Raw genomic sequence first — 21,147 nt, 5'->3', positions numbered from 1 at the left:
CCTACTATGAATAATATTGTATTTGAAAGTGTGCCTGTTGGCAAGCATGCACTTTGCTTAATATATATTTTCATTGCATTATATGATAATTTTTCAATAGATATATACAATCACATCATATATCATGGCTTTATATGACTGATTTTCTTCATTTTCCCTCATGCTGCAGGCATTTTGATCACATGACCAAACATAAGGTAATCCATTCACATATACTCTGCATCCCATAATTCCATGTAAAACTGGTCTCTCATTGCTTTGTCACATGTTTGCTTTGCAGTAACTCATGTAATCTCTGTTATATTTAGTTCAGCTTCTTAAACTTATTTGCATTTTTCCTGACCTTGATTAATTCCTTTTGAACTCTGAACTTATGCATGACCTCATTATAAGTGATATACTCAAGGTCATGAAAATTCAACACTGTCAATCCAGTTAAAGAAACTTGTTTATACTACATGTTTATTGATTTAACATTTAATAATACTTTTTTTCAATGGTTAAATTGAATAATGATTAGAATTTCCCATAAGAATATAAGTTGATTCAGTTATGATCAACATTAAGGAGATAGACCTACAGTAAGAGACAAAACTCTTAAAATAAGTGATGTATTTGTATCATATTCAATTTCACCAAAGCCTGTCAAGCTTTCATTTGAAACAGAATGAAATCAGTCCAAGTTTCTTTGATGCTTATATGAGATTGATGCAAAATGCTGAATACAAACATTCCAATGACTTATAAGATTTGTGTCCCTTACCCTAGCTCTACCTCCTTAAGATGATATAGTAAAATCTTATTTATCTAGTTTATCTAAAGAGCTGTATTATAGTTGTTTCCATAAATCCTTAGCTCTTTTCTAGTGACAATTTAAGATATGTGTAAGTGTCAAAGTAATGAATGGCCTAACACATGTTTTTGATTTAGCGCTGTTAAGAAATTTTCTCGTTACCTTTTTTCATGGTTATTGAGATCTATTTTACTTTTACATAGTGTTAACTTTGCAACCATTCCTCAAATTTATCGTGATGTTCTACCAAGGAAATTTACTCAACAGTTTGATTTTCGTGTTACTGGTCTTAAATAATGTGAAAGTACCAAAAGTAAAACTGCCATGAAAATCTCATGGTTCATTTGTTGTACGGTATTGTGACAGTTAGTATGATTATAGTACAGAAGGTCATTGATATGTTTTACCTTAGTCAGTGACAACTGTGGGCTAAGGATTTATTAAAACAACACTTTATGGAATTGAAGGCCTTAAAATTTGTTTCCTTTTTTCTTTCTGCAACTGTTAACTTTCCATTAATGTTCCTGCTATACAGGTCTATCACTTCTTACTCACAACATTGAAGTATCTATACTTTTACCATGAAATTCCTCTTACAGTCCAATTTTTTTTATAGTGTGAATTTTGTTGGAGTTAAGGTTAACATTTTAGGTTTTGTACACATTATCTTTTTTTTCATAGTGGCTTCCAAGCTATCCTGAGCAATGTTTTACCCTTTCCAAATTGCATGGATGCAGTTAACTCGTAGATTATATTTATTTGTCACATCCATAATTGGGTAGATTTTATTGGTTATTTACCAAACTCAAACTTTTGTTTAAATAATCTAAAGGCTATGTAGGATTAAGGACTATACAGCAATGTAACAGGTAGAGAGTTTTACACAACTTACGAGCTCTGATTTACTTACTAATTTTGATGTTATTTATTTCCAGAACATGTCAGCAAAACCATGCAATTCTCAACCTCCAGAAACCAAGAAAACTTGTGTGAAATATTCTCCATGGAAACATGGCTTAGTGCAATTTTTAAAAAAGAAAAAGCCGGGACAAATCCGAAGTCATAATAACAATGATTCTTTCCGCTCTAATAATCATACTTTGTTAACTTCAACCAACCGTAACGGTCATGCTCGCTGTTCCTATAAACCTATACCTAAAACAGATGACAACCTTGAGGCTGAAACCCAGTTTCAAACCAACTCTGTTGCTGTGCGTCCAGGTAAGATTTAAACAAGACTCCATTTTGTTTCAAACCAATCCATGACTGTATATCCCAGTTAGATTCAAACTAAGTCTTTATTTATGTTTGTCCAGGAAAGTGTTAAATGATTTGCTGTAAATTCAGGTGAGTTTCAAACCTATCTCATTATACATTCAAGTAAGTTTCAAGCCTACTTCATTGCTGCATGTTCAGAATACTCTTAACCCAATTGTATTGCTGTATGTCCCATGTAATTTGCTGTTTAGTTTCAGGCTTATTCCATAGACATTTGTAATACATTTCAGACATAAACCATTGCTTACATATTTGGTGTACTGCAGTTTTCTTTATTCCTCAACCATTTTTCAACTATTAAATGAATTGAAATTTACTGCTTTCTATTTAAAAGACTGTAGCAAATCAGGGCCATGACATGTGTTCCCAATGTGTTTCATATTTGTTGGTTAACCTGCTTTCGAAGTGTTGATGTTCATACTGTGCAATTCCAATAATACAGGATTTTGCATATCTTGTGGGCTTCATCTTTTCTCTGTGATGTGGAGACTAGCTATGTGTAGAAACTATGTTTATCCAGGTTTTTTTACTATTTATTGCTTTATATTCCAGATTCTTTAGAAATCCGACCCTGTCCTGCTCCTGGAATTGCTCCTACACAAACACACAATACTATGTTTGATTTGACTGTTTTGTCAACAGAATCACCACAAGCTAACTCGTGCCTTCTAACCTGGAAAGGATGTCGGGATTGTACTATAGGTAGTGTTGCCTCGGATGAAGAGGTATGGAGTTGACAGTTTTTCAAGTTAAACTGAAAGTTAGGGTTTAATTAGATCAAATTCCTTGGTTAATAAACCTTACACTCTAGCTTTTAAGAGGCTGTCCATATAAAAATTAGGCAGATCTTATGATATGGTTGGCATAGGGAAAATTTTATCTCATTTAATTTTTTGTTTCAATGTAATGTTTATGTCATTTGTATGTCAAATAGTAAAAAAAATATTTTTTGAGCGAGAATGGATGGCTGGATAATTGTTTTAAAGTCTCTAATAAAGCAACCACATTTAGCACACAAGAAAAGAGTTATCTCCAATGAATTTCAATGCTTTTTATGTATTTTTTTTCTCTTTGACCATTGCAGTTAAACAAAAACCAATATTCATTTTGAGAAAGGATGCATTTGTTATATGAAATAGATGATTATTTTTTTATTTAAACAAAATTTGTCAAGTGCAACCCACTGCTGGTTTGTGCATGGACACCTTAAATGGTTGTTATTTACCAGCCTTTTCCAAAATGTGGTAGGGCATGCCACTGTCTAAGGGGCTTCCTTCAAATTTTTTTATACAGATGTCAAAATTTTGATTGGATGTATTATGTCTGTAGTAAACATGTCACACCTTAATTTGAGAATAACTAATCTAAATTTCTTGAACTTAATATAGTTGTTTCTTTTGATGGTTAAGCAGTCTGTATATTTTTTGGCGTAAATCAGATTAAAACTTTTCGAGTAACAGGACTTTGTAACAAAAATAGTGGGGGTGGTTTCTTCACATGTCACACCATATCTCCAACACAATTTATAATTATTGCATTAAACTTAAAACACTTGTTAGTTTTATAATCTTAAGATCTGTATACTTTTTGGTGATGATTAAATATTTTTATTCAAGTCATTGAGTTTTTTGTAAAAAAAGTGACACATTTTTTTCACATGTTGCACCATAACTTGAGAACAACTTATCCATATTTCTTGAAACTCAACATGATTACATCTTATGATAGTCAAATGGTCTGTATACATTTTTGTGAAAATAAAATTAAAACTTTTTTAAGTTATAGGACTTAGTAACTAAAATAAGGGGATGTTTTCACATGTCATGCCATATCTCAAAAACTATTTTTCATTATTGCATAAAAACTAAAATACTTGTTAGTTAAATTTATCTGAAGATCTATATAATTTTCCATAAGGATTCTTTATTTTATTTTTGAGTTTTTTGTGTTTTTTTTTACATTTCACACTGTATTAGGGGAATTCAGGAGGTGCATTAATCCCTGAAAGATATGTATGGGTGGTTGGGTCACAAAAAACTGCTTTCCAACCCTCCCATACATTTATTGATTGAATAGCTCTTAGAAAGAACCAATATGGGGAATTTATTTTAAAGAAACATACCATAAACAATGAAATTTTATTTCTATCTTTTGTCAACTTTCTGTTTTATGGAACTTTGAAATTTTCAATTTATGCATTGACATGGGAAATCAGTAATGTTACTTCAATTTGGTATCATATAAAACATGATTTTAGCAATTTTTGTCATTCTCTTATATAAACTTCCTATTGAGCAAGAATAAGGAACATGTCAGAATATACTTGGCATGACTTCTTGTACAACCCTGTGTTATTCCAAAAAAAAATTATTATGTTTTCTTGACAAGATGACAGGCGTATCATGGGCTTATGGTGCAGCTGTTTATTTAGTATTGTTTTCCGATTCAAAGATTCCATGACTTTTAATAGTTGGGACTATTAGTGCAAACTTCAATTGGGTGTATCATGTGCATTAGTGCAGGTGTTTGTGATAATTTACCAGTATACAACTACCAAATAGGGTTCTTTCTTAACATGTTTCTCTTTGCTTTACTGTTTATCAGAGCAGGCATCAAACTGAAAATCAAAGTTAATAGCAATCTAAGAACCAATGTAGACTAATTCTATATTTTTCATAAACATTTGCACTCTTTCCTTTTGTTTATTCCAGTGTTTTTTTTTTAATCAGAATTGTCATGGTGTTATCATTTTTTTTTTTTTTTTTTTTCAGGAGAATGAGTGTACTTTTCGTTTTGAACAGAGTGTTGATGTTGCAATCAAGACAAATATGGCAATACAGAATGTGAAGGATGCAAAAACTTACTCTACATACAAATGTACTCATTCGTGACATCTTAACCAGTTGTCTCCCTTCTTTACTCAATAATTATCTCCCTTACCTGATTCCACACCTGTAGTTGAAAGCTCCCATTGATACTGATGTTTTCTTTGTTTAAAATCCATGATATTCATTCTAAGCCACATTGGGTTTCATAAAATGTAGTATCTTGTTATCTTGTTTCTGTTTATATTTTTTGGAAATTGCACTTTTTATCAAATTCATTTTTGCAGAGAATTATCTCAGTATTGTTATTTGTAACTTATATTGTAATAGACTAAGGTAATGACATGTGACTTTTACAGCTCATCAGAGCTTGTTCTTTCATATCAAGTGTCAAGTAATAAATGATGTTCAATGGCTCAATTTTTATGCAAATAAGAAAGAGTAAATCTCTGTCAAAAGTAATGGAAGTCTTGTTCAATAAGATTGAACATTCCACTGACAATCATTCATTTAAATATTGCTAATACAGCATTTTTACTTGAGTGAACATTGTAATGAACAGCTGTACATGTTTAAATTGGTTTCAGTAGTTTCCTTTTCTCTCTTCACTCATTGTACAATAAATGATTATGGAGGCAGTACTCTACCACTTTCTCATATATTACACTGCTTCATAGGATCAGATTGATACAGGGAAGATATGTAAACGTATAGAAAGGTCTGAAAAATTCCCAACAATGTTAGAACTGTCAAATTTTGATGCAAAATATATATATTTATTTGTTTCGATGGAGCATTGTAGGGGATAGAAACCTGTCTTAATCAAACCCTGAGTAGAAAGTTTGCTTGACAGACTGTACTCACTGGTTAAGTAAATTTCATACACTTAGATTGAATTCAAATACTATCAGAGTTTGACTGCAGCAATATTACTTCGTTGAGTTTTCTCTCTTCACTGTAAATCATGACATTTTTGGATTCAATGATGACAACGGTAATGAAGATGTAGATCTGGTTTCTTTTCTTGACCAAAATGTTGTCCTTGCTAGAGGAACTATAAACTATACTTTTTAACTTTTCGCTACGTACTTTTTACATGTATTCTTTTGTAGGCTGTTCTTTTATTTTAAACCTTAACTGTGATAGCTGTGGATTATCTATTTAACAGGAACTTATTACATGTATTTCTTTTTCTTGCCAATTAAACCATTAGAATTTTGCTTATCTGTGGGTTAAATAGAAAACAAGTCTTCCAAAACAGTAGGTAACACACAATGCTAGCTTAATTCAAAACCATTTAAAAAAAAAGGTCAGTCAGGTGTGTTCATTTATTGCTGCTTTGAAAGGTTTTCTATACAAACAAATTGGTTTGGTATTGTCACTATGCAAAGTCTGGTTTGTCTATTGAGATATGGAGCATTTACACTTTTAAAATTCTTGTTTTTACTTTGCAGCTAATTTTAATTTAATAGATCTGTAGAGGTGAAATGAAACCATGTTCATGGTATAGGTGAAAATGACAAAACTGATGGGTTCATAGAATAGGTCTGTGAGCATGGCCTGCAAAAATGATGGTCATTTTTTGTAACTGTCTCATGATAAATATGTAGATTTACAAAATTTTGGACATATTAAGATAATAAAAACTTATATTATTTTGTTTTCTTGGAGGTTAGAGATGGATTAGAATATAAACTGAGTATGGTGTAGTATATATATTAGGCCAAAAAAATTTGTTCATTTTGCATTTTTATTTGGTGCACTATTGTTAGTATTTTTATGTGATTAAAGCACTTGTGATATTTATGTATTAACCAAAATGCCCATTAACCCATAAAGGATTATAATTAAATTGTAGCCTAATCTGACAACAAAGGGATAAGTTTTTCATTCCTTACTTTTCAGATGACTCATTCTAGTTATGAAATACATTTAGAAGGAAGACATGTTTTTTGCCTTTGCTACAAGGCAAACTTCATTCTATATGTTTTAGATATGCTACAATGTAATTAGAAACCATTTTATTAATTTATTATGTGTTAAAATACTATTGCGGGTAAATATATGTATATTTATGTTTTAAATAGTGAATTTTAGTTAAGATGTCAGTATGTATTGCATCGTTAGAAACATCTATTGTATGTAATTACAATGTCTTCATATTTATATAGCACACATTTTATAAGTTATATTTTGTTTGTTAGTGTTTTCACTTCAAAAGGTGTGATCCAAAAGTTTTGATTGGAGCTGTGTATAGTTTATATTAACAGTTACCCATTGATGAAACTGCTAAACATGCAACCTTTGTTGTATTTTAAGACCTTTACCAAGTTAGCTTTGCCATCAAAGTGTAGGAAATGCAGTTAGTGTACTGGTCTTAATCTTTTTTTGGTTATCTCTGATTCCCAATGTTATTATCTCCCTTATTTCTGATTCCCAATGTAATTATCTCCCTTACATTGAAAAAAAAAATTCTAAGACCATTATAAGAATAAGTTTCAGAATGACAAGTTTTACCCAAAAATAACTTTTTCTACTTTGTAAAAAGTACAGTTGTATGACCAAGCTACACTAAATTGATGTCGAAATTATATAATGATTTATATAGATTCATCATACATGCACAAGACTGAGGATAACCAATATTTATCAATTTATTGATGATAAAAAAAAAACTAGAATGATAATTACCACATTTGTGTTCATAGTCAATGTTTAAATTCATTATGTAACTCATGCAACTAACATTGAATAAAGAATTAACTATATTGTAGGTAAAATTAGATATTATAGTGATCTAAACTATAAACATCATTTATTTATAAAGATTCTTTCAACCTAAATAAATTTCAAAATATTGATGCAGCTTACCACACAAACTAAACAAACCATTTTATACAGGTACTTAAGTGCATTGATTGATTTTATTAAGAATATTGATTGAAAAGTTTTGTTTATCTTAAAACTAGTAGATCAACCCAAATATCTGGTAATAAAAGAATTAGTTCAGAAAGAAATTGTATAGATACTTGATATCATTGAAGAGCCTTAAGTGACAAATGAGATATTTGACTCAACTACATACAGACAATAGGACAAATTCTTGTCTAGTAAATTCCCTTTGTCTATTGGGTGCTGGGAACAGACATGTTGTTAGGGTTATTTTGTAGTATCTTATGAACATATTGCTTTAAGATTCTTTAAGTGACATAGGAGTAATGGAAAGACATTCATGATATTGTAATTCAAACTTGTGTATGGTTGAAAATTAGGAACTCTGTATATATCAGTGTGAGTGGTTTAAGCATACATGTGATTTACTTGGATTTGTTTTTTTATATCATTTTACAAACTTGTTCACTGATGTTGGCCTGCTGTAAAAGAATGGGAATTTAATGTGGACAATTTTTGAAAATGAAAAAAAATAAATAACTATGAAATTTTCTACAAGTCTTAATTCCTGAATTATTAGAAAAGTCATTATTTTGATTTGATCAAGATTACATCAAACATTTAATACTGAGATCTCCTGATGAATTCTACCTCTAAAGAAAACTGGGAATATATGTACTGAAATATATGGAAAATGGCTTAACAATAAAACTGTTAAGCAGTTACAATAATTTATGGATGTACATTCGGTTTTATTACTTATTTCTATTGTCCATACTGTAAGGTTAATTTACTTACTGTAAATTATTACAAATTTACTTCAATTTTGAAACACAAAAATTTCAGGAATAAGAAGAGTATACATATAGAATATGAAAGTTGAAGTGATAACACATGTGCAATAAGGGTTATCCTATGTCATAAAAGTGTTTTATATCTTCTACTGTGTAGCAAATTTTTAACTTATCGAAATATGTGTAGTTGTATTGGTAACTTTTCCTTTCTACAACAGATTAACATCCACCCATTTATTTACTTATAAAACATATATATATATATTATAAAATTCTTTGTTCAGTGTCAAGTAAACCATTAAACATTTTATTTATCTCCTAATAAATTTAACAATTACAGCATAACAGAAGTCTCCTAAAAAACTTTGTTATAGTCAATATTTGCTGGAATATTTGTGAAATCTGATGTTAAATCATTTTCATGTAACTCAGATTACTTTTTGATTATGGTTTATCAACTAAATGGGATACAAAATATGACATGGAAAATGTGCTGAAGAAAAAGTTATTGGCCAGTAGATCACAAATGGTTAGACTTAACACCAGAGAACACATTATATATATTATATTATTGTATTAGATATACACCTTAAGACCATATCAGAATGTTAAACAATAGTTAAATGTAGCTAGACAGTTCAAGATCAAGTGTCTTGATGCAGTCACATGATGCTTTCAAGGTAAGATAAAGGATATTTTTATGATGGATAATGTTTGATGAATTATATTTTTGCTTAATACTATATGTTATAGGCAAATTCAGCTGGTTATATCAAAGTAAATCAAAACCACCTATCTTGCTTTTTTTTTTTTCTTTCTCTCTTTTTTTTTAATCAGTGTCAGTTGTTGTTGATTGTGATTTTTTTATAAATAACTTTTTACTGAATTATCCATATCTGAAGTGAAGATAATAGAATCTTTTTTTAAACCAATAGTGATATGATGTATTGTTGGTATGATAGGTGTTAGGTTGTAGTGTCTGGAGACTTGGATTTGTTTAATTGTGGTTTTGATGGTTTTAGGATCAGATAGATGATATAAAGAATTGAGGGTGGGACCTGTTCATGAAGATATAACTCCTCCTATATTATCATTACCAGACATGATAGGTCTGTATGGATTATCCTTCAGCTGGGTAAGACTTAAAGCGGTTTCCGTTCTAGAAACGTGTTCAGATGTTTGTTTTTACAAGACCCATTATATAATGGCATGCCGTCTATGTCATCTTGGGCCAAACAAAACTCATTAAATTTTACTACAGGTATATAACCCAATTCTAAGTGAAAGGATCTCTGTGACATACTACAATATTCTGTACCAAAATTAAAGTATTGATTTTGGGGGTTATTACCTGTAATAAGGGCTGATGAGGACCAAAAAAAGTATTTGCTGTTACGAATAAAATTGTAAAGACATTGTACCTCAGGGTTCCATACCGCAAAGTTGAATTTTAAATTATAACCGTTGCTAGGAATATTCACCAAAAGGGACCCCATTCAAAGATTTCATTATACTTTAACTTACATATATGTATATAAATGTCTGTGAAATTGTGTCTCAATGTTCCAAATCACCAAAGTTAAGCTGGGATGGATGAACATGACCGTGAAAGTATTTTTTCTAGTTTTTCAGATAAATAAGTGTATATATCTTAATTGTACTACTAGATCCCATACTAAAGAAAGGGATGTCTTAATGGAAATACTTTTAGGTAAAAGGGACCAAAAGGGATCAGAAATAAGCATTAGCCGTAGGCCGTGTGAGCTATTACCATCACTTGGCGTCCATCATCGTTGTCGTTAACAATTTCTTCAAACATATTCTCCTCTGAAACTACTGAATGGATTTGGATGAAACTTAAGGTGAGTATCCTGCACAAAATGGCCATTTGGATTTTTCAACTGTTAAAAAACATGGCTGCTGTTACTAAAAATAGAATATAGGGGGTCAGACAGCAGATTTTTGCATATATCTCCAAAAGCATTTGGTTCAACCAAATTCTGACAGGGTTGAAGTATTCAGCTTGATGATATCTATCTGTGGTTAAATTTTTGTGAAAATCTGTTATCCCATGTTGGAGTTATTGCCCTTTTTTGACATTTTTTTGCTATTTTTAATGTTATTACTTTCAAGAATTTTCTTCTCAGATATTACTTTACAGAATTCAATGAAAGTTGGTATTTTTGTTTTTTAGGGTATCCTTAACAAAATGACTGTTTGGATTTTTGATTGGTTAAAAAAACATGGCTGTTCTTTGCATATATCTCCAAAACCATTAGGTTTAGCCAATATCTTTCAGTTGCTGAAACAATCCTTATTATAACGCTTACAAAAGTCTCCAAGGTATCAAAGTTGTCAGACCACTCCATGTAAGAGTTATTTTACCCTTGAAAGGCAAAAAATTAAGTTTTTTGTAGTTTTTGGTCAATATCTTGAAAACAGGAATAGATAGAATGAAACTTTCCATTGATGAAATGATCTTTACGATAAATCCTACCAAAGTCTTCATGGATTCCAAATTGTTGGACAACTCTTTGTTAGAGTTATTGCCCTTGAGAGGCAAAAATTTAACAAGGTGAGCAATTCAGAATCCTGGGAGCCTTTTGTTAATACTTAGTATAAAATGCTTATTCTGTATGTCTTAATTTTTCGAAATTTAATAGTCAGAATTTATGGTATGTCAAATATTCTATCACATTCCAAATTGAGACTGGTATAAAGTTGAAATGTGTCCTTGTTTGTCCAAACTGTTCTGGGTTCAAACTCAGTGGTCATATCAAACTCCACAAAGTACTTGTTGAATTGTTGAAATTCGAGGAGTTGTCTGTTTGAAGGCTTTGAGAAGGAAATATTTTCTCATATGTTATCTGTGTTAAGTTTGATGAATGGGACCAAAGTAAAATACAATGTAAACACTTATGTCACAACTATCTTGTTGTCAACTTTCACTTTTTCTTAAACTTTTTCGAAGTTTAGATTGCTGTGTACTGCTGTACAAATTTTCATTTTTGTGTAGCAAGGTTAAATGTAAATTAGTTTGAGAGGAGAACCACTACAATGAGCTATACTTGTTTTACATTTATAAATATACTACATTCCTGTGAGGTGTGTGAACTGTGAATATATTTTGAATTGAAAAAAAATGTGTGATTATTTTCAGTTAATATTTGTTAACGTTTTGTTAAGAATTGAGAATTGTGATTTTACACATTTTTTCATGTTTTTATTGTAATTCTTCCACAAGAACCATTTTCCTTGTTAAAAGGATGGTATTTTATTAAGTGATGAATTTGTTGTTGAATTTTGGATATAAGATATGTTATCATGATATTGTAGAAAATATAACCATAATAAAATGAGATTCCTTCACTTTAAAATGGTTGTTACAGATCTTTAATTGTCAGATATCTTGTGATGTTTGTTTTTAACTTGACTTGTCTTCAAATTATTTTCATTGGTGTTGGTTTTACCACAACATGTTCAAATGTGTTCTGATTTATTTTCTTTTCATGAAATCTGTTGTTATTGCCACTTTTTCTTGAGTTATTGTCTTCACTGAAGATGGTTGCTACCACTGCTTGTCTCAGTGTTTTGGCACTTAAAGTTTGTTTTTAGCTTGGTTTGCCATCAGATTTCTTCATTTTGATTTTTATTCTGAGTTTGTTGGTTTTTATTCTTTCATAGTTGTAACTGCTGCTTGTCCAGATGTCCTCACTTTCTTTGTAATTCACTGACTATCACCTTTATTTGTCTTAAGATTTCTCAGCCCCAGAAGTTTAATTTAAGTTCACTTGGCTGCAGCCCTCAAAGTTACCAATAAAACCCAGCTGAAAAAATTATTTACTTTTCGTCTTGAGGCAGTTCAAAGAGTGTCTGCGGTAGCTCATACTTGCCATTAAAACTATACGTAGGGACACTTGTTGGCCTATATTTCTGATAATGCTAACCCATAGGTAACCATTTATATAGCTAGACAGAAATGGTGAGAGGCAGGACGTCTTGGTGCCATTTTTTCCCCTCAATATCCTAAACAAATGTTACACTTTCTGTGTGGCTCAGGATGCTAAATGGATGGCTTCAGTCGCTTTATTTGCCATTGAAATCGTGTGGGGAATTACATTTTGGCATGCTCAACGATGTAAGGAAGGAAAACTATAAATGACTTATTTTTGTCCCACTTGATCGAATGATCTGGTGACAGGATTTTGAATTTTCCAGATGAGCAAATGAGAAACTTTTGATCCTCTTGATAATCTAATTAGGTCCAGTTTATGTTTTTTTTTCTTATAGTTGACTTCAAACAATTTATTGTTGTTAAATTATCATTTCATTGTCATAATTTGTAAATATTTTGATACTGATTGTCATTGAAAGTGAAACACAAGGTTTCATTCATATAAGATCGACTGGAATTGACTTCCATTGCTTCTAAAATGTTACCAAAACGGACCAAAAAAAAAATCATGTTTCTAGTTTATGGACAATAACATGAGTTAAAGAGTTCTCTGTGAAACTGTACTTCAAGGTTCCGTATATACCCAAAAAAGGACATTTTAGAGCTGGAAATTGAACTTTTGACTATTTAGGAATTATGGTTTCCGGACAATTATGTAAGCAAAGGTATACGGATCTCTTTGAAACTATACCACAAGTTGCCGTACCACATTCGAAAGGTAGATATTTATTTTTGTGGTAATAACCTTTACTTTTTATTTATTTAATTTTTTTTTTTTTTTTTTGAATAAGGTTCTTTTGGAATCTTTTACTTAAGATAAATTAGAATATAATGAAATGCTCTTTTTAAAGAATAATTAAAATTTTCCACTTACTAGAGAATTATTATGGTCACCGTTTTTCTCTTCAAATTTCTCAAAATAATTTAAAAAAAAAAATAATAATAAATAACGGGTCTCAGTTTTCAATAATTTTCTTGAACAAGGAAAATTCTATCCTGTTTTTTTTCCACACATTTCGTTCTGTTTGGTATTGAAAATTGCATAATCAAGATTTCAAAAACAACACAAAACTTTTCCTCAAGGTCAAAATTCGCCAACCATGGTCGTCTCGAGGTTGTCTTCCAAAAATGCCGAATATCAAAACCTATCTTGAGAGATAAAAAAAAATTAGAGCCCTTACACGGTTATATGTATTTAAAAAAAGTAAAAATGCATTAAGGATGAATGGTAATAGCATGAGTACAAGGCTAGACTTATTTTGACTTTTAGGGCTCAGTTGAACAACGTACCCTGTGGTCCTCTTTTGTTTAACTTGAAGGGACCTTGTGTTATAGGCATTTATTACATTGACCTGCTGATCTTCGTGTGAGTAAAAATGAAGGTTTGCATCAGTCAGTAGATGTATATTTTAAGTAACTTGAGACATTTTGTATAGAAATCCATTAAATACGAAAACATGTACACCTAAAACTATTAGCTATCAGAATCAACAAGATTTCCGTACTCGATGATATAAGTTTTATTAAAATATGTTAAAGCTGCATTAACTGCCATTTTCGTAATTTTTTGTTCCGTTGAAATATGCCTAACTTTGAATTATTTCTGCTTAATTGTACTTTTCCTGTATAATTTTATTTGATATCCACAAATAAAATGCATTAAATACATGAAATAGGTGTCGATATATTTATTATCTTGCAAGACAAAAAATCGACCTAGAAAAATTCGTATGCATGTGACTTCTGGTGATCTTAATCCGCGTATGTGCTGTAACGGTGGATTCTATTTTTTTTTTAAATCTGATGGCACGAGACCACAATTAATTTTCAAGTGCATTTCAATATACACATTTGAGCAGATTAAAAAAATTCAACCGACGCAAACTGAATAAAACTTCTCTGCCCTAAAGATATGTACAAACAGGATTTTACATATAAATTGTAGAAAATTTTACCATCATTTTCTGCAATTAATAATATGACCTGGAGATAGGGTAAACATGACAAATGAACTGAGTTAAAAGTCCTAAATTTTGACATTTTTCCACTGAACAACCAAATCACAACTTTTAGTCAGAATTGATAAATAAAAACAATCCCATGTAATTTTGACCTATTTTCTACCAATTAAAGGCAAAACTTCAGCACAGAAGTAAAAAATATCAAAAAAATGTGGAAGGCACCTACTACTGAAGTTTGAACAAAAAGCGAAAGCGGTTAGTCAACGGCAAGGAAGACTGAGCCGTAAAAGAAAAAGGTTGTGTAATGCCACTTGTGTGTAACGCAAGGATCCTTTTATAATTAACCTATTGTGACATAATATGGTCAGTAATTGTCTTTATTTATATGAAAACTAATCAAGAAATAGATGAAATCAGGCGCGTAGCTGCCGTTAGGCAAAAAAGCTTTTGCCTACACTTGATTTTGCCATTTTTTTAAGATAAAATACATCCAGGACAGGCATAAATGATGCTCTAAAACGCTATCTCCGCGGAGCCTCGGAGGGGGGGGCTTGGCCCCCCTACTAGGGCTCCGCCCTGGACCCCCTGTCGTAATTTTGCCTACACTTCAATTTGGCCTCAGCTACGCGCCTGGAAATGAAATGTAAACAAGACGCGTGTTCACCTGTGTATTTCGTTTTGTTATTTTTTTTTTACCAAGGAGAAAGTATTTTCTACCCAGGTGATTGTCCTGTCGGCAATCTTCGGAAGTAATGGCGAAAAATAATTAGATCAGAGCTATCGATCTTCTTTGATTGAAAAAACGTTCTTGTTACAATATTCTGTAGGTATTATCGGCATTTATTGCTTCAATTGCATTACTACAAACTTATTTCACTGAATCAGCAAAATTCAGTAGAATCAGAACTGAACAAATCTGGCAGCTAATGCAGCATTAACGGAGACATTTGATTTGTATTTTTAGAGAATTTTCATTACTTCATTTTTCATATAAACATGAATTTATTGTTCAACGCTTTTGAACATATTTCAATAACAGTCATAAACTATGAACATTTGGAAAGATTTCTAAAGCCTATAGTTAGAGATTCTTTTGTAACAAATGTCTATTATTAATATATATGATTGATTTATTATAGCCTAGTCCATGTAAGAGTCATGTAATATCGGAAATAAGCCACGAAATGTGAACTTCTAACACATGTACCTAGATAAATCATTTTCTGGAATTAAAAGAATAGCTTCAAAAGGTATTGAAGAAGCTTCTTTGATTTATCTTCTTTCATGCTGAAATTCACGTAAGTCCGGCAATGTTTTATTTTATTGTGGTTCACCTTAGTTATTTTTTTTTTATTTCTGTAGTTCACAATTTGCCTGCCTGCTTCTTAGATCGACTGATTCTTTTGAATAGTGTGTTAATCACGATTGATCATGCAAATAATACTTTAATACATTAGTAAGCATATTTATATGAATTACCGATATTGATTTTTGATTTCGACAATCTCAGGGACGGAAAATGGTAGTTGGACTTATACCAACCAAGGTATGATCGTCGAAATTAATTTTGCTACTATATTCGATTTTTTTGCACTTGCTCCACTAGTATCTGAAAGCTTTTATTTCATGTAGTGAAGCTGATATATTTGCACCACATACATTTCTTTCGAGATCTGGTTTATCACATACGAATGTACTAGATTGTTTTACTATATGTACTATACCGATTTATACACATGGTTAAAAATCTCTAAGCAAGTGCCCGTGTATGGTTTTCAAATTACTTGGTAAATACTTGGATCCACCTATGCTACTTATCGTCTAGCATAGGTGGATCCAAGGGGTGCTTATGAAATAGAAAATTAAATAGAAATGGTATTTTTATATGTTAACGCTCAGAAAGCAATATAGTTCCGTATAAAATCAAGCAAACAACTGATTTTTACTATTGTATTATCAACACATTGCGCATAGTTTTCACATTTTTCTTTGATGATCGAATTATCTGTTTTTGCTTTTGTTTTTGGTTTTTTTTTGCTGTTTGTACTTTTTGTTCTTTTGTTGTTTTTCTTTACTGTTGTTCTTCTGTTGTTCTCAAACAGGTTTTTCCTCATTTGTACCTTCGGGACTGCACCTTTATTATTTTAACATTCATATTGTTTAAATGATGACTTCTATCTTGAAGCTATTCACAACCTTTTGCATTTTCACAATTTATGTAGAAGTACCCATATTATTTATCATTACTAGCACTGTTGCTTCTGCATATGCCTTTGGTACCGATGGGGCACATAGACCAACAACAGCAGTCCTCAGTCTACTTCTGTTTTGTGCCAGTCTGACCATGTCTTGCCATTTGTATCCCCCTGCTTTCATTTCTTTTCTTAGATTTTTTGTCCATGTGTTTCTTGGCCTTCTAACTTTTCTTTTTCCCTCGAGGGTTCCATTGCAACGCTTATATGGTGATGGAGTTTGCTGGCTTTCGTAAAGTTTGACATATCCAGCGCAATTTCCGCTACTTCAGATATGACTCTATAGGGAGTTGTTTGGTCTTCTCCAATATATCCACATTTGTGATTTTTTTGGGCCATCTGATCTTCAGTATTTGTCTTAAGTATGTTAATAAAGAATTGTATCTTATTTAATGGGGTAATTTGTAGTTTTCCAAATTTCGCTGCCATATAATAGAGTGGTCTTAATATTGGAGTTTTTGATGTTTAATACGATATTGCCTGCTCTACAAATGGTTGTGATCATTCTAAAGGCTGTTCTTGCTTTTCCTATTCTTTTTAGAACCACATAGACCGTCCATAACACTGCCAAGGTATGTGAAGGAGTCGACTTCTTCAAGAGGAGTAGCTTTTACTTGGAAACTGGTACGGCTGTTTGCATTTACCTTAAACAATTTGATCTATCTTGTGCTGATGATAAGGCCAGCCTTCGCTGCTCTTTCTTCTTAGTGAGAAAGTTTATCTTCCATTTGTTGGTAGTTGTGAGACAGTACAGCAATATCATCTGTTGGTGGTTGTGAGACAGTACAGCAATATCATCTGTTGGTGGTTGTGAGACAGTACAGCAATATCATCGACAAAATCTAAGTCATCTAGTTGTTGTATTATTGTCCATTGGTTGTCATTTCTTCTGTTGGTTGTTATTTTAGTTATAATCCAGTCCACTGCTAGGAAGAATAGGAAAGGTGACAGCAAGCATCCCTGTCTAACCCCTGTTGTGATGTCAAAAGAGTCTGCGAGCTGACATTCATGCAATATTCGACTCTGCGTTCCCGTATAAGTATTTTTATGATTGTGATGAACTTTTCAGGAATTTCATAATGCCCCACAAGTTTCCATAACACAGATCTATCTAGCCTATCAAAAGCCTTTTGGAAGTCGATGAACCCTGTGTATAATGACGTATTGAATTCAATGGATTGTTCAATGATTATGCATAGGGTGGCATTTGGTCTGCACATGGTCGATTTTGACCGAATCCTGCCTAGTTGTCTCGCAGTTTTTGGTCAACAGCCTTCATTTGTTCCAGAAGTAGCCTGTTCAACACCTTTCCAGGTACCGACAGAAGCATCATTCCCCGGTAATTAACACATTTTTGGAGTAATTTAACAAGGTGTTCTTTCTTCCAATCTTGTGGCACATCTTCACCTCTGCAGATTTTGCAGATTAAGTCGTATAGCATTTATATTGATCTGCTTTAAGTAATTCAGTCGGTACATTAGGTGGACCAGGGACTTGTTGTTTTTCAAGATGTTAATGGCTTTGCTAATTTCTGCCATTGTTGGTTGGTTACAGTAGATTGGCAACTGCTCTGTAGCTGGATGTATATCTACGTCATGTGTTGGTGGTTGTTGGTTTAAATCATCTTTGAAATGTCTAATCCATCTCTTCATTTGCTCTTCTTTAGTTTTTAGGGTGTTCCTATCGTTATCCTTCACTGGTCTACAAGACTTTTTGAACTTATTAGTCAGCAAATCTGATATTATAATACAGGGCTTTGTAATACAGACTGCTTCCTCTGCCTCAGCTGTCATTTTAATAAACCCTCTTGTCTTGCCTAGCGCTATTTTACAACTCTTTATCTGCCTTAGGCAGAATTGTTTTCTTTTTTTTATGCTCTTGTCTTGCTACTAAAACGTTTTCCTTCAGGTGTTTTCTCTTATCAATGCTAACAAATGTCTCAGGTGATGCTCATTCTTGGTGTTTTCTGTTTTTACTATCTAGTTAGTATATGTTTCATCTCTTTCCAGTTTCATTCAGTTGACATAAGATTTCGCTACATGTTCTTAGATGATGAATCTATTTCTAACATCGATTTGGAATTCTGCTTGTTTGTTTTTCAGTTTCTTAAAATTATATCGTTTGGGCGTTTGTCTCGTGTTTTAATATTTCTTCAACTTCAGTTTTATGTTGGCAACAAGTAATTGGTGATCTGATGCTGCGTCTGCACCTCCCTTGACTCTAACATCTTAAAGGCTTCTTCTTCCGAACTTCTTGGAGATACATACATGTTCTATTGGGTTCTCTGCTCTCATTTCTGGAGAAACCTAGATGACAGTGCTTATGTGGAAAGATGGTTCCTCCAATTATAAGGTTGTATGTGACACAAAAGCTTGCAACAATTTCTCCATTCTCGTTCATGATACCTATACCTTTTTTTTCCCCATTATTTCTTCAACGCCTGTGTTAACTATTCCTACCTATGCATTCATATCTCCCATGACGATGGTGATATCTCTTGTACTACATTTTCTGTTTGTTTCCTCAAGTAGCTAATAGAACTCTTCTTTTGTATCATCATCTACATCGTTGGTTGGAGCATAACATTGAATGATGTTGAGTGATATGCGCTTCTGGGTAGTTATGAATTTTGATGTTATTATTATTTGGCTCGCCTGTTCACATCCAACCAGTGTCTTCTGTGTTTCCTTGGTGGATATCATAATTGCTACCCCTCTGAATGAATGGCCTGCTCCTCCACATGTCATGAGCATTGGATAGTCTCTCCAGAATGATGATGAACATATCTGCCCTTCTAGCACTATATCACTCAATTTTATGTTACAAGTTTCTATTCAATATAGACCGACTTTGACAGAGTGACCAGAGATGATGGAGGAACATTAGTTGTTATAGATTTCTGTGCTTCGTGGTGTGGACAATGCCGGGATATAAATCCTAAATTAGAGGTAAAGTAACATTCTCTCCTTTATCCCTATATTATTTATAAAGATAAAACAAAAGAACTGAAATTCAAAGAATTATATTTTTATTATCATTATCTGTTTTTTTTTTTTTAAATAGGCGAAAATTTTATTATATACCCTTTATATTCATTAACGATAGACGATCTTAAGAACAAATTTTATTGTTCTATGTTTTGTATATATTAAGTTGCCGTTACGTCTTATACTTTAGGTTTTATCGGATAGTCCAGATTACAGTGATGTCCTGTTTTACAAAGTAGACATTGATGACAACGGTGTAAGTTATACATGTAAACAGCATTAATATAGCCGCCATTATGGATACTAATCGTTTTCCAATTCAGTTATTCGTCGGTTTTATATAAACAAGTACAATTTAGTCTTTTTATGACAATTTCAGTGGAAGAAATTTACTTTTTCGTTTAGTCCTTTATTACAGTTGTGTCCATATGACGCTAAATAGTTAAATAATAGTTCAGTCAATCTATACTTTGACTTATTTTTCAAGGAGACTGCTGCCATATGCAATGTTTTTGACATGCCGGTTTTCCAACTGTATAAACACGGGAAAAAGGTACGTGGTTTCCGTAAATTGCATTGAAATGTAAAATCCGGACTTCCTACAAGTATTTGAATTTTTATTTAAGAATTGTCCCAAATCCCCCAATTAAGTACATCGTTTATTATCAAATTACGGGATAATCCATCACTGAAAAAATGTATGAGGTAATGCCCCACACCTGAGACCCATTTTATGCATAGTTAAAGCTGTGGTTCTCCGCGTAATGTATGACTATTGATAACGACTAACTCTCAGTCTAGGTCGATCAGTATACATTTAGACCTCAAGTATACATTAAAATGCAATTTTCTTTCTTTCGAGCAGATTGGCGAGGTTGTTGGTAGTATAGAAAGTCTCACACAAGCAATCCAAAACAACAGGTGAAATCAAACGAAAGATGAAAGCACATCTACAGTTGCAACTTACTGAATGTGTACAATGTTTTTGTGTTATTGTGTAAATATTTCATTACATGTTATAACATTATAAGTCAATGAATAATACCGTCTCTCATGTTATCAAGTCTGGTGTAGTTAATAAATCGATATTACCATTTTGTATCTGATTTTATTAAAACCATGAAGCATGATCATGGGCTGTCTCAAAATGATCATAACCGCCTAGTCCTTTAGTGCTAATGGTCATTGGTTTAATTCTAAAAGTATTTTTAACAATTTGTTGCAACATTTCAATTTTGAACACTGCTTGTTGCTACTGTTAGTTTTTGTTGTTATTGGTTGTTACTGCAGTTAGATTTTTTTGTTGTTGTTATTGGTTACTACTGTTAGTTTTTGTTGTTATTGGTTGTTACTGCTGTTAGTTTTTTGTTGTTATTGGTTGTTGCTATTGCTAGTTTCTTGTTGATATTG

At 32.0% G+C, this 21,147-nt stretch overlaps 2 protein-coding genes across 7 annotated transcripts in view; both read left to right on the top strand.

Moving 5' to 3' along the window:
* Positions 1–4,981, top strand: part of LOC148629150 (uncharacterized) — an 83,699-nt gene extending 78,718 nt beyond the window's left edge. For 3 of the 5 annotated variants that reach the window (XM_088544990.1, XM_088544997.1, XM_088545005.1), the window contains 3 exons: positions 1,729–2,014; positions 2,624–2,796; positions 4,843–4,981. In XM_088544990.1, the coding sequence (XP_088401116.1) occupies positions 1,729–2,014; positions 2,624–2,796; positions 4,843–4,962 (579 nt within the window). In that variant the 3' untranslated portion in view covers positions 4,963–4,981. Of the gene's footprint in view, positions 1–169; positions 198–1,728; positions 2,015–2,623; positions 2,797–4,842 lie in introns of those variants that run through there. The other 2 variants (XM_088545014.1, XM_088545021.1) reach the window with 2 other exon arrangements.
* A 4,596-nt stretch (positions 4,982–9,577) lies between these two features.
* Positions 9,578–20,836, top strand: LOC148629149 (thioredoxin-like). 2 transcript variants are annotated; one of them, XM_088545032.1, is made up of 5 exons: positions 9,578–9,717; positions 19,594–19,698; positions 19,928–19,993; positions 20,225–20,290; positions 20,603–20,836. In XM_088545032.1, the coding sequence occupies exons 1-5, from the start codon at positions 9,685–9,687 to the stop codon at positions 20,660–20,662; spliced, it is 330 nt and encodes a 109-aa protein (XP_088401158.1). In that variant the 5' UTR covers positions 9,578–9,684; the 3' UTR covers positions 20,663–20,836. The 2 variants fall into 2 exon arrangements, with proteins under 2 accessions (XP_088401158.1, XP_088401164.1); XM_088545038.1 differs by lacking the exon at positions 9,578–9,717 and adding an exon at positions 15,892–16,044.
* The last annotated feature ends 311 nt before the right edge of the window (positions 20,837–21,147 follow it).

This window comes from Perna viridis, chromosome 1 (assembly GCF_037379345.1).
Source record: "Perna viridis isolate PV_CMFRI_1.1 ecotype Kerala chromosome 1, ASM3737934v1, whole genome shotgun sequence".
In the NCBI taxonomy this organism is placed as follows: domain Eukaryota; kingdom Metazoa; phylum Mollusca; class Bivalvia; order Mytilida; family Mytilidae; genus Perna; species Perna viridis.
Note: the sequence above shows the minus strand (reverse complement) of the source record. Positions and strands in the feature narration are given on the sequence as shown.

Excerpts from the sequence above, each read along its gene's own strand:
- LOC148629149 (XM_088545032.1), top strand. The coding sequence starts at position 9,685 with ATGATAGGTCTGTATGGATTATCCTTCAGCTGG. Across the intron at positions 9,718-19,593 it reads ATGGATTATCCTTCAGCTGG|ACCGACTTTGACAGAGTGAC; the intron begins GTAAGACTTAAA and ends TATTCAATATAG. Across the intron at positions 19,994-20,224 it reads TAGACATTGATGACAACGGT|GAGACTGCTGCCATATGCAA; the intron begins GTAAGTTATACA and ends TTATTTTTCAAG.